Raw genomic sequence first — 16301 nt, 5'->3', positions numbered from 1 at the left:
CTGTCTGTCTGACTGATGTCCGTTTGTGGTCGTCTCCTGTGTTTGTCGTTGGATTAACTGTCGCTCTCTCTGAGTGCATGCCGACTCTCTTTACTTACATCTCTCTGTGTCTCTGTCTTCAGATCAGAATAGTCAAACGTTTACACTGTTAACACCACATACACTGTTTGGTTATTTACTTTGGTCTACTTTCTTTCTACTACCCGTCTACATTCATCTTTGTTTAACCTGTCTGCTGTCTGTCCGTCTAACTGTCTCTGTGTCATGGTCACAGGGTTGTCTAATATAGCAGGGAGCGTGGCTCATGAACAGGATATAACGACTATAGACTCAATTCAACAAAAATAAAGGCTGAAATACATTTTTCAAGAGTATAAAATTGTAAAGTTTTGATGGATAACACAAGGACCCTCAATTTGATTTTGTCTCTGGGATCCCAATCCCCAATCTGAGTAGATTTGACTTGTTTTTCTATGATTTCATGTGATAATTTTACTTCCACTCCCGATAACAGATAACAGTCACTATTGTACTTCTGGTGATTAGATCTTGTCAACAAATTAATGGATTATAGAGTTCTATTAATAAACATTTTTTCTGGTGACTGCATGGAACCTCTTGAATGACCAAGAGCCACTGACTTCCCTGGAAGTCAAATTCTTTTGGGTTCTTTGCATTTATTTTCTGATGGTATTGGTCTTGAATGCAGCCAGCATGAAACATCCATCGTTAAATACCAGCATTAAAGTGTGAATATACAGTGTCATTTTTAGGTACATATTAATATACAGGATATCTTTAATATATCAGGTCAGTTTTAATATTTGTTTTCTTTTCATCTGACCACAACCACTCCTCTCTGTTCTGCTCGCTCAGAACGGGCAACTACAGCGTTCTGCAGAACCAAAACACAGAACATGGAGACGCCGCCGTCAGAGGTGCCAACCCTCCATCGCTGCCCAGCCCGGCCTCCGCGCCGCACCACCCGAAAACACACGGGGACCGCAGCCCGAAGCCCGGCTCCAGCCCCAGGCCCCGTGCCCAGCCGGCGTACCAGCGCTACAACTCCCAGGTGGGGATTTAGGGATTAAGTGAGCATGGATGGTGAGGGGCCACGAGGTGGATGTTTTTTTAATTTCGTTATTTATTTAGTTATTTATTTTATTTTTCAACTTTTTGTTTATTTAAATACTTTTTATTTGGACTATTTTAATTTCTCCCGCTTGCTTTTTCTTGACTTGTTGGCCTGTGCTGTTTGCTTCCTTGATTCGTCCCTTTACCAGTTTGTTTGAAAGAAAATGGTGAAGATATAACCTGAAAAAATAATTGACATTAAAGAAAATTCTTAGTGGAGCTATTATGCTTTCTGTCATATATAACATTACAATGTGAGATGTTCATATTAGACGTGGCCAAAGTGTCAAATAATAAGAAACTAATGACAAAGTAATTGCTGTAAACAAAACACTCAGGCTTCCGACTACTCGAACGATCGGTTTCCGACAGATTTTTCTACTTTTGGCACTTTTGCAGCTGACGTCAGCTCGGCCAATTCCGATATTTAGAGAGTGGGGTGGCTGATGGCTAATAAATATTGCTGATATCATGTTGTTTTACTGCCCGCAGTAAAGCCCAAACCCCATTGGCTTCCATACCCCGGAACTTGTGCTCAAACTCCATTGGCTCAGAACTTGGGGCTTGGCTGCTCATTCACAGTTAAAGCTACACACAATGGAACAGCCGTTTTTGAACAGTCCGGGTTTAGATGCATGTCACAATGGGTTGAATGCATAATCTGAGGAGTATTTTCAGCAAAAAAAACCTCCTAAAACACGTTTTGGGGACATCAGAGACCTATATTAACATATGTAAAAAGGAGCGTCATTGGTACCCTTTAAATTAGTCAAATCTATATTATTTTCAGTTCTTCTCAACCTGAAATTGAGAATTGAAGATGCAAATTTTAAATTGAGAGATCCTAAATTATATAGTTTACCTAACCCAAAGTTTAACGGATTAAAACAAGTGTTTTTTTTTTTTTTGTTTTTTTTTAAGTTGATCCAATGACTCCAAGCCGGTGATTTTCTTTCAGTATACAGTATAAATAAAGTTTTTCTCCCTGTGTGCGCCTCTACCTGCTCTGTAAAAATATCTTATATTTCTTGTGTGTAAATATCTTATAAATGCACCAATAATTGTCTCCAAACTAGATACATTGTGGTAATTGTGATCCAATATCCCCTAGCCCCTAACACTGCATTATTTGTCGTCCAGGACTCTCTGGACGAGCTGGCGATGGACGACTACTGGAAGGAGCTGGAGAACATCTCCTGCTCCGGGGGAGGAGAGGGGGGAGTGTCGAGGGGGGAGGGAGGGACAGAGGCTCAGGAAGACGAGCAACTGAAAATCACTGAAGGTAAGAGTGCGGCGTATCTATGGAGGCGAGACGCAGGTCACGTCGGTACCCCAAGGAAAAATTAATTGTTGCTATTAACCTAGTCTAGCTTGTTTAATTGTGAACAGACCTTCCAATGAAAATGTCAGATTTTCTTAAAACCATAAAACTGACAGTGGACTCAAATATGGCTTTTATTTTTGTATCATAAAGCTGTGGGTGCAGATTATAAAAACCTGCACCCTTACTGTGGTCGAAATAAGACTAACCAGTAGAAATCCCAGTTGAAAACCAAAGTGAAGACCACCACACATAATATTTATTATTATTAATAACAATAATTATAACCTATCCTACCAACATGCAACTCAAAGCGCTTTACATTAAATAGGCCATCAAATAGTGACAATAAAAGCAAAAACAAGCAAAATGCATTTACAAAGTACAATAATAAAATAATGAAATAGTTGTAGATATAAAAAATTGCATTAAAGAATAAAATCAAGCAAAATGCATTTAATAAAAAGGGTAAATATGATCCTTTTCAGGTTTGGGGTCATCCATTGATAGAGTGTGTGTGTGTGTGTGTGTGTGTGTGTGTGTGTGTGTGTGTGTGTGTGTGTGTGTGTGTGTGTGTGTGTGTGTGTGTGTGTGTGTGTGTGTGTGTTTTAATGTTGTGACTGATCGTGTGTGTGTGTATATTTATGAATGAATATATACCCACCATTGCATCCCACAAAGGGTCTTTAAGTCCTGTAGATGAAGAACCAAAACATTAAAATGTAATAGTTTTAATGTCTGCAAAACCTAAAGGAGGTTATGGATAAACAGTGCAATAGTTAGCCCAAAAATAATCGTGCATACCATGATTACATGCATAAAAGAGGAGGAGAAATAAGAATATAAGCAGTAAGACACACTGTAAAAAGCATGCACCGTTTGTGTGTTTCAGAAAAGGAACTATTGTTCTGCAACACAAACACATTCATCCTGTGTACGTCCAACCCTGTCTCTTGTTGCTCCTTTCCTCTTCCTGTGCCTCGCTGGTGGTCCCACATAGGTACCACAGGGGCTATTTAAAGCAGAGATTTGCATTGTTTTTCACATCAGGGACCCTCAATTTAATACCCATTTGGCTATGAACCCCATTTGATAAAGTTTTGTCTCTGGGACCCCAAACTGAGAAGATTTAGTCCAAACTTCCACAGCTGTCTGTCCTATAGTTAGGGAGATAACAAAACTAGGATCAAAACAGCTATTATTATACATTCTCTCATGTAGTTTAAATTAAATAATGTTGAAGTTTAACTTCATAATTTTGCTGGGGATCCCCTGGAACCTCTCGAAGGACCTCTGCCGGGACCCCACGTTGAGAACCGCTGATTTAAAGGACCCCGTCAATTTAATGGGGTTCTTGATAACCTCTATATCAGCGGTTCCCAACTTTTTCGAACTTGCAGGCCACTTCAAAATCTGAAGTGTTCGCGGCCCACATCCGACCAGAAGTAATACGGGAGCCAAACAGTGCGTTCTCAGAGGACGTTTATTTTAACGATCATATGCATTCTCATACATGCAGTGCAGTAGTGGTAAAACAAAAAAAGAGCTGGGTTAAAAATAACCTTATATCTATGGAACTTTCGTGTAACGTTCGTAAGGTGAAACTAACAATAACAGGACATTGATATGAACTCACCTCATGAGAAGGCTGACGGTGCATGCAGACACAAAATGCTTGATGTCTGGCTTAAGGGACGACAGTCTCAGGCAAAGATCTGGATCAACATTCAGTCCATTCCTGTATTTTGTCTTCAATGCCCAAAGTGCCGAAAAGATACGTCGTCGGGAAAGGCATCAGAAACCGCACAGCTCTTCTGGACAGATCAGGATTTGCGTTCTCGATGCCCATACATGACTCCTTGCGTTTATTATCGAAAAACTCAAGTGGCTTGGACATGTCCTGTTGGTGTTTTGTCTCGAGGTGACGGCGCAGTTTACAGTTTTGATCAAATCTCGGAACACACCACGCACAGTGGCAACGGTTCGTCTTCCATGCCTGTCTAAACAAATCCCAATGATAAATATTCAGCGCTATACTTTCTCCGAACCTTTCTTTTTTGTTTGACAGGCAGTCCGCCTTCCCTTTTCAGGGTGCCTGATGCTCGCCAACCATCCATTTTGATTATTAGTTTGATTATTAGATTATTTGGGGGTTTTTTTTGTAATTTTTATTATTATTTTTTTTCAATAAAATCAATGTGCCCATGATTTGGCAGCCCACGTGGGTCCTGGCCTATAGGTTGGGAATCACTGCTCTATATTATGCATTCTTCAGAAGGAGAGCAGGAAGAGGCGTGGCTGACGGAAGCAGGATTGGCAAGACTGTTCAACGATTCACAGACGACGGATCAGGATCAGGTGTCCAAAATCTGTTACTTCTTCCCCTATTTACTATTATTATTGTTATACCCTCAGCTTTGCACAGGATTGCATTAGAAAAAAGGTTGATTCACTACAACACTCTTCCTAAACCTTCCATAGTGGGCAAATGAACACTGAGATGTACCAATGTGGAACAGATAGGATAGACTGATGGCTTGGATTCATCTTTAATCAATGTCTCTGACGGACAGGAGGAGGACAGCGCCGTGTTCTTGTCCACTCTGACCAGGACGCAGGCGGCGGCTGTACAACGCCGCGTGGCCACGCTGCAGCAGACGCTGCAACGCCGACGCAACCGCCAGCACGTTCCCGACGTCAGGGACATATTCCGACTGCCCGAAAAGGTTTGTGTGCGCCAAACCGTCAAACTAGGAACAGTTTTTGCAGTATCCATTGTAGGGACTTTCGGTGGTGGACAGGGATCAGCATGGACACTCTGACCGTTCTGCAGCTCCGCAGCTCCATACCCAGCAAGCTGTGATGCACTGTGTGTTCTGACACCTTTCTATCATAGCAGCATTAACTTTTTCAGAAGCTTGTGCTACAGTAGCTCTTCTGTGGGATCGGACCAGACGGGCTAGACTTCACTCCCCACGTGCATCAATGAGACGTGGTCGCCCATGACCCTGTCACCGGTTCACCAGTTGTCCTTCCTTGGACCACTTTTGGTAATAACTAACCACACATTGGAATGAGATCAGTAATGTTATTCACTTCACCTGTCAGTGGTTTTAATGTTCAAGTTCAAGTTCAAGAGATTATTTGTCACATACATATACATACAGTCATACATATATGCAGTGAAATGTCATGACACCTGGTGATTACGCACAATAAGCTCTATAAATACTAAAAAATACCAAAATGTGCGTAATTGTGACTGATCGTTATGTATATATACTGTATATAACAGATATACTTATATAAATAATAGACAATGAGACTAAGATTGTATTTTAATGAATAAAGACACATTAAAAATGTATGAGTTGTTTTGAGAAGTCCTTGAAAATTTAAAAATAGTGAGGAACATGCTTTGAAAGGTACTTGAAAGTCCCTGAATTTCCTTTTGGAATGGCAGAATGAACCCTGCGAACACACACACACACACACACACACACACACACATCAATGTAGGGTATGTGAACAGTGCTTCCCTGTGAACAGGAACTATAAATAGTTGTCATTCCCTTCTGTGTTTCACAACAGGTTCCTGTGCTGTATTTTAATGAAGATTAAAAATTCAATCCATAGAATTCAGTTCTAAGCGAGGCGCAAAATAAACTATCTGATTAAATTTGCTATATACCTATTAATAGATATTAAACTCTTATTAAATATCTCGTAACTCTAATAGATATTGAAGTTGACACCTCCAGTGTTGGGTTCAATATCTATCAAAGTAAGAATTTAAATTCTTTATTTTTTCCATCCCATTTTAATTGTGGGAATTGTTGAACAGCACTTATGTATTTTGTGTTTTTTTTTGTTTTTTTTAATGCATCATAGTGGGATTTTTAAAATCTTCACTACCAGTGTAAGCTTGTGGCTTGTTTAATTAAACAAAATAAAGTGCATTATATTTTAACGTTAAAGCCATGGAAGTTTCTAATTGTCAGTTAAAAATTTCCCACAATTATTCTTGCTGTTATCCATTTTCAGTGGATCGTGTTCATTTACATGAAGGTGCAGCTTTCTGTTCACTAACCGACCCATGAGATAATATGTAACTCACAAGGTGTGTGTGTGTGTGTGTGTGTGTGTGTGTGTGTGTGTGTGTGTGTGTGTGTGTGTGTGTGTGTGTGTGTGTGTGTGTGTGTGTGTGTGTGTGTGTGTGTGTGTGTGTGTGTGTGTGTGTGTGTGGCAGGCCGAGGAGTGCACCAAACTGCAGGAGGGAAATGAGAACGGAGAGCAAGACGTGACTTCCACTGGTGAGACACAGCGAGCAGCACCCTGACTCAGTAAAACTCATCCCGGCCACTCAAAAAATAGCAGTAGGAAAAAAAGACTGCTCTTTATCTACTGAAGCACTTTTAAAGTCGTTCTATTTCTAAAATCCAATAAAACTGTGTGTGTGTGGGGGGGGGGGGTGAGTCATATCCTTTTTTTTTTCTTGTTCACTGTTTAAATTTTATGTTTATTTCTATAGTTATTTTGTCATTAATTCGATCATTAAGTACATGACCTCATTTTGACTGTTCATTATTTATCTCAAGGGTTTTTTTTTTTTTTTTGTTTTTTTTTGTGGTTTGTTTCAATCTCTTGGGTTTATGTACATGGCTTATTTTTAGCTTGTTTTTTTTATTAGGTTTATTGTGTGTTGCCTTTTCCTTTTTCTGTTTTCTATTGCCTTATTATTGTCATTGGCTGTTTTGATGTTAGCTGCTGCCACTGCTGTCTGTCTGTCTGTCTGTCTAATCAGTACATGTATGGATGCTAATTCAACTTATAACAAAATAAATGTTCTGTATTTAATTGGAAAAAAGATTGAAGTCAGGGGAATGAGCAGGTGCCTCCATTTTCCTCTTCAAACCGAAGTGACCTAAACTCTGGACTTTGAAACTGTATCTGAACAGGCTGCTGCATACGTTACCTTTTTATACTGTGTGTGTGTGTGTGTGTGTGTGTGTGTGTGTGTGTGTGTGTGTGTGTGTGTGTGTGTGTGTGTGTGTGTGTGTGTGTGTGTGTGTGTGTGTGTGTTCATTTCCATAGAAATGGAGACTGAGTTAAACGTTGAGGTGTCCTTCTCAGAGCAGGCTCTCAACTACAGGGACCACCATCAAAGGTTAAAGGTTGCGTCAAACCCCAACCCTCCACCCTCACCTGATGACAAACTACCGGTAAGGCTGTCCGTCTGTCTACAGTCTCCGATATGTCAGGTGGTCGTGGCAGCGTGTGTTGAATATAAGACCATTTCTTGATAACTTGTCGTCCAGATCCTCAATGAATCATAAGCCCAGAGACAGGGGGGGGGGGTAATAACAAAGAAAAACATGGAGCGATGTAGAGACAGATCATTATTTGTTCTTACGGGACAGAGGCTCTCACATGAGCCAAAGTATGATGTGCCGCGATAACGTCAAGGCTGCTGTGTGGATGTGGTGTTCGTTGCATTGTCACCGGTGGAGTCTTTCTTTTTTTTTTTTTTTTTTTTTTTAACATCAACTTGAAGCACAACACTCCAGGACCTCACCCATTCAGGTCTTTGCCCCGACGGGGGCTGAAACTGGAAAAAGGAAGTAAGGGAGCATGGTGGATTCTGATTGGTTGGATCTGGAGTCGGCTCCAGCCTATTGGTCAGATGATGCGGAACAGAAAAAGGACAGGTTTTTTTTAGTTGTGAAATCTGACAATTGTTGTTTTTTTTTTTTCTTTCAATGGTGTCACAACTACCTTCATTATGTCGTTATCTTCGGGAAAATATTAAATATAACGGTTGCGTTTTCAGGTCGCTGAAATAAATGAATATTTGCAATTAAAAATGTAAAAACAATCAAGGATCACATGCATATAATGTAATATAGAAAATCCATCCCAAACCGTTCTTGTTTTGGACTGCTGTTATGTAAATCAACAGAGAAGCGTGTTCCCAGTTTGTGTTGCCAGTTTTACTGCTGATCTTTACAGCCACCTAGTGGACATGTTTGGTGTAACGTCTCTGTTCAGTCCACCTGGGGCAAAAACAAAGAAGGGCCACAAATAGAAACTAGAATGTATTTGCTAACATTAGGACTTTTGGATGTATCCGTTTCCCACAAGGTTGACCCATTTTTTCCCTTTATCTCTAGAACTTCAAGTTGCTTCGTGATAAAACAGGTCGGACAAGAATCGGAGATCTATCTCCTCCGGATATGAAAAAGGTATTCTGTTGCTACGGTGTTACGGTATTATGTATGTATGTATGTACACCTTTGTTTGGGGGGGGGGGGCAATCATCAATTGCACGACCAATGTTCCCATCAGAAATGAGCTATATCCATTTGTAATGTATTTCAGCCAACTTTTTTTTTTTATTTCTACCAGGTGCATAGATTGGTACTTGTGGAGATGACTGCCCTGTTTGACACAGCCGGGATAGACCTCAAAGCCCACAAAGCCATCAAAGTCAAGCCCAAAGGTTAAAAAAATAAATAAAAATGCATATGAAGACACCAAATCAAAACTTCATACGCAAGGCAAAGTGCACACACCCGAATTCTATAGCTGGAATAGATGTAAATGTTACTGTTCCCAAATATTCTCCTCTGCTTAGCCCTTGTGTTCTTCCTTTCACATGCTACCTCTGTGCAGAAAGTGGTGTATTTGGAGTTTCTCTCACCACACTGCTGGATCAGGAACACCGGCGCGTTTCTGGGATTAAAGTTCCACTGATCCTGCAGGAGGTAAATGCACGGGCCAATGAGAGAACGACCAATAAAGTCAAACATGCCGTGCTTTTTGTTTTAGTCTAGCTCTGCCTATAATAAAAAGAAATCCTCCTTTTGTATTGTTTTCATTCCCCAGCTTATTAGACATATTGAGGAGGAGGGACTGAACACAGAGGGCTTACTACGCATCCCTGGAGCGGCCACTAGAGTCAAGGTCGGAAATCAAATCAACTTTACTGAAAGAGCACTTAAAAAGGTTTATTATAATAATTTTGCCCCAAAGTGCTTTCATAGAGCGCGGAAATAAAAGTTTATTAAATAAAATTTTTGAAAGAAGGCAGATAAATTAAAAAAATAGGAAACATACAACACATGCACTGTCGTTTCAGATGTTAAACCCTTGCTGCCGCAACATAAATCGTATTTAAAAAAATGCAGTAGAGATGTATAAGAATCATCATACAATACTATATAATTAACTGAGGACGAGATGAAGTGTGCTGGGCTGGTCATCAGTTTGCCCTGAAGGTCAATATTCACCTTCTACCGTTTTACTTGACGTTCTTGCTTTACGCCGCTGTTATTGATTTGAGGCGCTTGCGTCTCTGTGTCGTCGTCCCGCATCTAGTCTGTGTGCCAGGAGCTGGAGTCCAGTTTCTACGATGGCCTGTTTCCGTGGCAACAGCTGAAGCAGCACGACGCCGCCAGCCTACTGAAGCTGTTCATCAGGGAGCTACCGCATCCGCTGCTGACCGTGGAATATCTCAGCGCCTTCCTCGCCGTCAACAGTGCGTGCAGATGCCTCTCCGTCTGAATGTTCCGTCCAGTTGTTAATGGGTTGACTGCGTTTGTTTTCAAAGTGTTTATAAATAAAAATAAAAATGTTTATTTATTGACAGAACTCCCAACGAAGAAGCAGCAGCTTCAGGCCTTGAACCTTCTGGTCCTCCTCCTTCCTGAGGCAAACCAGGATACTCTAAAGGTACAAATGAACAAAAAAATAATAATAATAATGAATTTAAATATTCCGCATAAGCCAACAAACCTTGATGCATTTATATGAGAAATATTCATAATATTATTGTTTGTTTCTTCGCCAGGCATTAGTGGAGTTCTTCCAGCGGGTCATTGACCACCAGGCTCAGAATAAGATGACCCTCAACAATGTCTCAGTCGTCATGGCGCCCAACATCTTCATGTTCAAAGGCTTCCGCTCCAAAGTGACCGAGCAGCAGGAGTTCTCCATGGCGACGGGCACGGCCAACATCGTCAGGCTGCTCATCAGATACCAGAACCTGCTGTGGACGGTAAAATGAAACAAAATAACAGAATTTGGGGGGGGGGAGACAAATGTAGGTTTTCTGAATTGTTTTTAATGAAGACCTTAAAATAAATATTATCAAACTGAAATGGCTTAAAATCATGTGCTTGTGATCTATATGCTTTTTATTAAAATTTTCTCATTTCATCATGTATATATTGACTGATGCATTCAAGCTTAAGATACAATTTTTTTCGTTGGTTTACAATTTCTGGGCATTTATCGATCCAAAAATCCTCCTACGTGACCTGTGTCATCGGAGACCAATATGACTTATCTCAAAAAACACTTTCACTGCCTGGATGCCACTTTCAATAATCCAATAGTGAAGTGTTGTGTGCGTTCCTCTTCCTTTCTCTCCCTCTGCCCCCTCCCCGCTCTCTCTCAGATCCCAAAGTTCATCATGACTCAGGTCCGACAGCACAACATGGAGAGTCAGCGGAAGCTGAACAAGGAGAAGGCCATGAGGAAGCTTCTGAAGAAGATCACCACCGACAAACCAGCAGAAAAGTCCATGAGTGGGGTGGGCTGTGTGTGTGTGTGTGTGTGTGTGTGTGTGTGTGTGTGTGTGTGTGTGTGTGTGTGTGTGTGTGTGTGTGTGTGTGTGTGTGTGTGTGTGTGTGTGTGTGTGTGTGTGTCCAAAACAGCTCTGACCCGTGGAGGCATGGACTCCACTAGACCTCTGAAGGTGTCCTGTGGTATCTGGCACCAAGACGTTAGCAGCAGATCCTTTAAGTCCTGGGAGTTGCAAGATGGGGCTTCGGATTGAGCTCTGGGGAATTTGGAGGCCAAGTCAACACCTTGAACTCTTTGTCATGTTCCTCCCACCATTCATATACAATACTGAAAGAGGCCACTGCCATCAGGGAATACAGTTGCCATGAAGGGGTGTAGCTGGTTTGCAACAATATTGAGGTAGGTGGTACGTGTCAAAGTAACATCCACATGAATGCCAGGACCCAAGGTTTCCCAGAGCATCACACTCCCTTTGCTGGCTTGGCTTCTACCCATAGTGCATCCTGGTGCCATCTCTTCCCCAGGTAAACAACGCACTTGCACTGGGCCATTCACATGATGTAAAAGAAACCATGATTCATCAGACCAGGCCACCTTCTTCCATTGCTCCATGGTCCAGTTCTGACGCTCACGTGTCCATTGTAGACGCTTTCAGGTGGACAGAGGTGGACAGGGGTCAGCATGGACACTCTGACCGTTCTGCGGCTACGCAGCTCCATACCCAGCAAGCTGTGATGCACTGTGTGTTCTGACACCTTTCTATCATAGCAGTATTAACTTTTTCAGCAATTTGTGCTGCCCCCCCATGACCCTGTCACTGGTTCAGCGGTTGTCCTTCCTTGTAACACTTTTGGTAGGTACTAACCACTGCATACCGGGAGCACCCCACAAGACCTGCCGTTTTGGGGATGCTCTTACCAAGTCGTCTAGCCATCACAATTTGGCCCTTGTCAAAGCCGCTCAGATCCTTACACTTTCCCGCTTTTCACTTGCTGCATAATATATCCCACCCCTTGACAGGTACCATTGGAACAAGATGAGCGATGTTATTCACTTCACCTGTCACTGGTTTTAATGTTGTGGTTGATTGGTGTGTAATATATATTCTTTACTCCAGTAACCGATGTGGTACATATACAAGATGTGTCTATCTTGTATATGTGCAGTACAGTAACTGGCAACACTTAATAATAATGTCACCTTAACAAACTGTTACCTAATGATAACTCACAACAGCATTTGTTATACTGTAGTTGACTAGTGCATTGTAAGTATTAGAATACTGTGAAGTTTAATGAATCCGTGTCAGCAAAGTAAATGGAATGACTGTTACTAATGGAAAACATGAACACCAGCACAGTAAATCCTGGACACTCAGCAGTGTTTACACTTGTCTCTCTTCTCTGTTTACGCCACTCCTTCGCCCTCTCCCCAAAACAGGAGAGTTCGATGGGGTTTATTCGCGTCCAGGCGCCGCAGTTCAGCAAAGTGTCGATGGCGGTGCAGCTTACCGGGGAACTGAGGGCGGCCGAGGTGCTGACCAGATTCCTGAGCCAGGACAGGTAAAGTTTATGCAACAAATACACACATCGCCCTTTATAAGATAAACCTTTATTAGTCCCACAACGGGGAAATTTACATCGTTCCAGCGGCAAAAAGGGGACACCTTCCTCCTCATCACTGTTGACACCGTGGAATGTGGTGAGAAGCGAATGAGTATAGACAAAAAAATAATAATAATTCCGTGTTTATGGGAGACTGAAGTCAACATCAGGTCTCAAATAAAATCCTGTGATTATGTTTCAATGTTGACATTAAATTCCAACATGAAGTTGGAATGTTTTGTTTGCAAATGGAACATTTTCAACCTAACTGCCTCAAAGTACATTTCCTAGATGTATTTTATGGGGAACGGGGCTATTTGTTTTGTGCATTTTGAAAAATGAAAAAAAAAAAAAATGTATTAGTTATTGGCTCTTATTTATATGAGCACATGATAACAAAGGTATTTGAAATGTTTTTTGTGTGTTTCATACATAATATATTATATTTTTGGTTGTACCAGTGTTGAAAATTTTAGTTTTTTTTCCTCAAATACCAAAAAAAGGAAAATACTATATCGCATTAAATATGTATATATTAAAGAAACAGCGAACAATACTGTCCCCTGTTTTTTGGTATTCAAAAACATCCTAGTTTGTCCTTGCCTAATTTCTTATTGTTGCGTTCTATCTCTGCCTCCCCAGCTCGGTGCCAGTGAAGCAAGAAGATTTATGTCTCTATGAGATCGGAGGAAACATCAGTAAGTTTCACTGAAATAATCCTCTCAAAACATTTACTCTACAGTGATCTCTTTTGGCTGTTTAATAACCCACTTACCACAACTTGGGGTCTGTAATTCAGAGAACATGGAGGAATGCATGGCTAGCATGTTACATTTTGTGATGTACTAAATGTAGTTCACATTAAGGGAATAATGTCACACACCGCTTTTTTTAATGTATGTATAATAATCAACACATTATTCAGTATTTCTCTGCCAGAAGAGAGCCAGTATGGTTTACAAAATATATTCCAGAAGGTCTGGGCAGCAGAAAGAATGACATTTCCAGAAGGGGTGTGACAATGAGGCCAGCATTATTATTATTATTATTATTATAATTGTTATTATATTCACCATTCATTGAACATATGTGCAGTAGCTGGTATCTGCCACAAGGGGAGTGCTGGTTACCCCCACACACCTGGTTCACCAGCTCCTCAAGTTCATAGCTGATATGTAATTGGGAAGGGGGATCAAATTATTTATTTACTTACAACCCCCCGAAGTCACATAATTTCCTCTATCACTCCAAATGTCTCTTTCATCTATTTTCTTCCTCCCTCTCTTAACTCCTGTGTTCTCTCGCTCCTGTCGTTCATCAGAGGAGCGGTGTCTGGACGGGGAGACGTATATGAAAGACCTGCTCCAGTTGAATCCTGCAGCCGAGTGGGTTATCAAAACCGCGCAGCGGTAGGCCGCTCTCTAGCCACCTGGACTGTGCCTGTTTGAGGACGTGAGCCCGCTCCACCACCATGTCTTACTGGGCAGAGGGGTCACCCAGTATGCCCTCTGCTGTGCCACCTATTTCGCAATGATCTGCAGTGGACACACTTCCACTTCTTAGATCGTGTTCTGCAAGGTTCCTCTGTGCTGCGAGATGAGAATTTGTCATTTTAAATATGTAAAAATGTCCTTTATTTTTTGCATCATTATGACTGGGATATGAAGGCTCGGCTAGGATGGAAACCTTCAGTAGCCACTATTCTAATGCATCAATATTCAACGCACTTGTCAGTTTCTTCCTTCACACACAGCTTAAAGTGCTCCAGCTCTACTCCTGCTATTGAGATATGTATCTGGGCATTGTGTTCTCAATGCCTTGTGTTGAATTCTAGCTTCTTGACCACTATTACAAATTTAAAAGGACAGAAACCACATGTATGAGCTGGCAGCTGTTCTCTTTACTGCTTGTTGCCACTAATATCTTTAATTTTCCACTGAAAAACTCCACTGTTCTCCCTGTAGTGTGATCACAACTATAGAGCCGCACAGTAGTATTATATTCCCTAATATTCTGCAATACCTAAAGCATTGTGATTAAATGTGATTTATTTTTTACTTTAATTACATTTAAAAACTTAGATTATATACCTATTGGTCAAAAATTCTGACCTTAAATAATTCAACAATTATAAATTGATTGTTGGGCAAAATCAAAGACCTTCAGTTCCACAAGGACTTTCAATGGCCACTTATTTTCACCCCCATATTGCAGCTTTATGGCTGAGGCCCTGGGCTCCTCTGGCTCCGCTGCAGAGGAAAAATATACAAGTTTAATTGAAGAGATGTTGTGGAGTCACAGTAGGTAGTGCAGTAGTTACTGTCGTCCCTACACAGCTGAGTTTGTAACGTCTGCTTCTTCTCCGTGTGTGTGTGTGTGTGTGTGAGAGAGACTGCGATGGACTCGGTGCAGCTCTACATCTATGGTTCTTGATCTGTGTTATCCAATGATGGCTTACAGTATGCGGCCCAGAATGTCGTGCTCCGCCCCCTGCTTATTAGATGATTGGGGGTACTACTCTAAAATTCCACTGCTGCAGTAACAGATGGCACTCCTAAAAAGATGAATATCACTGCTTTTGTCTTGGAAAGGTACAGAATGTTGTGGTACAACCCTGGTTTTCGTCTGTTATAAACTTGTACACTTTCTTCAAGCAGCTGCAAGATGAAAAACATGCAAAATGTGAACCCTTTTTAATGCAAGAGTGGGGTTTTTTTTTTTGGTTTTTGTTTTTTTTCATCTCAAGAGATTTGGGAGTGAACATACAGGGCATCAAGGCAACTGCCCGCATGTGTTTGACGCAAAAGAAGAAAAAATGTTGGGAGACATTTTGGGGAGGATGGACTCATCGTGGGTAGTCTTTTGAAGACGGGCACAGCGCATTGTGTGGATTTCATCGCTTATTTATACATTTTCAAAAGAATCTGGATTCATGCATTTTTTAATGTTTGGCTCCAAAAACTTTTTTTCAAGTTAATCTCGTATTTAGTCTGTGGTACAGGTTTGATCTCATCGTGACCGTCAAAACAACACGTAGCTCACTTCATGGTTGTTGCTGATGAGAAGCGGAACCAGGAGAAGTCTGGAAATGAACACTTTAATCAGAGTCCAGGGAGGTTGGCGCTGACCGCCACATCTTGCCATTTTACTGTGAATGTTTCTCAAGGAGTGACATTTGTCTTTGTCTTACAGTATGACCACCTCTCAAATGATTTCTTAAAACTGTAAATAAATATGTAGTCAATACCTATGGTTCAAATGATGCAGCCTCTGTGTCTGATGTGACTATTGGAACTTTAATATGCAAGTTTTGAAAACAGCATACGAGTCAACAGTATTCCAAAGAGGCCAAGTAGTCCGCGCCCAAATTCAAAGTGCATTGGTCAAAAAAACAAAGATACAATAGGCCTATGTCTTGATTAACAAAGGTGTGATTCGACCACTACAGAAGAATATTTTGACAGTTTTGAGACATTAGGCAATGAGACAAATCTACTGAAGAAAAAATATTTTCTTTAAATATTGTTAAAAATAAAGTATGCATACACTGAATAACAAAGGTGTGTCTTGTGTGGCCAACTGTAAAATATTAAGTCATAGAAAATGAAAGAAATACAATAAAATAAAAACTAATAAAATATTTTTTATTGAGCCAG

At 40.9% G+C, this 16301-nt stretch overlaps 1 protein-coding gene across 1 annotated transcript in view; it reads left to right on the top strand.

Annotated features, from left to right (window-relative positions):
• Nucleotides 1-16033, top strand: part of arhgap18 (Rho GTPase activating protein 18) — a 22278-nt gene extending 6245 nt beyond the window's left edge. The window contains exons 2-18 of the mRNA XM_080024023.1: nt 877-1072; nt 2275-2416; nt 4731-4813; nt 5029-5181; nt 6705-6768; nt 7550-7677; nt 8626-8697; nt 8861-8954; nt 9128-9219; nt 9341-9418; nt 9833-9992; nt 10104-10186; nt 10305-10511; nt 10914-11048; nt 12482-12603; nt 13288-13343; nt 13967-16033. Of these exons, the coding sequence (XP_079880149.1) occupies nt 877-1072; nt 2275-2416; nt 4731-4813; nt 5029-5181; nt 6705-6768; nt 7550-7677; nt 8626-8697; nt 8861-8954; nt 9128-9219; nt 9341-9418; nt 9833-9992; nt 10104-10186; nt 10305-10511; nt 10914-11048; nt 12482-12603; nt 13288-13343; nt 13967-14058 (1957 nt within the window). The 3' untranslated portion in view covers nt 14059-16033. The remainder of the gene's footprint in view (nt 1-876; nt 1073-2274; nt 2417-4730; nt 4814-5028; nt 5182-6704; nt 6769-7549; nt 7678-8625; nt 8698-8860; nt 8955-9127; nt 9220-9340; nt 9419-9832; nt 9993-10103; nt 10187-10304; nt 10512-10913; nt 11049-12481; nt 12604-13287; nt 13344-13966) is intronic.
• The last annotated feature ends 268 nt before the right edge of the window (nt 16034-16301 follow it).

The sequence above is a fragment of the Zeus faber genome, assembly GCF_960531495.2.
Source record: "Zeus faber genome assembly, chromosome: 2".
NCBI classification, from domain to species: Eukaryota; Metazoa; Chordata; class Actinopteri; order Zeiformes; family Zeidae; genus Zeus; species Zeus faber.
The sequence above is the reverse complement of the archived record's forward strand: the minus strand, read 5'-3'. Positions and strand labels throughout refer to the sequence as shown.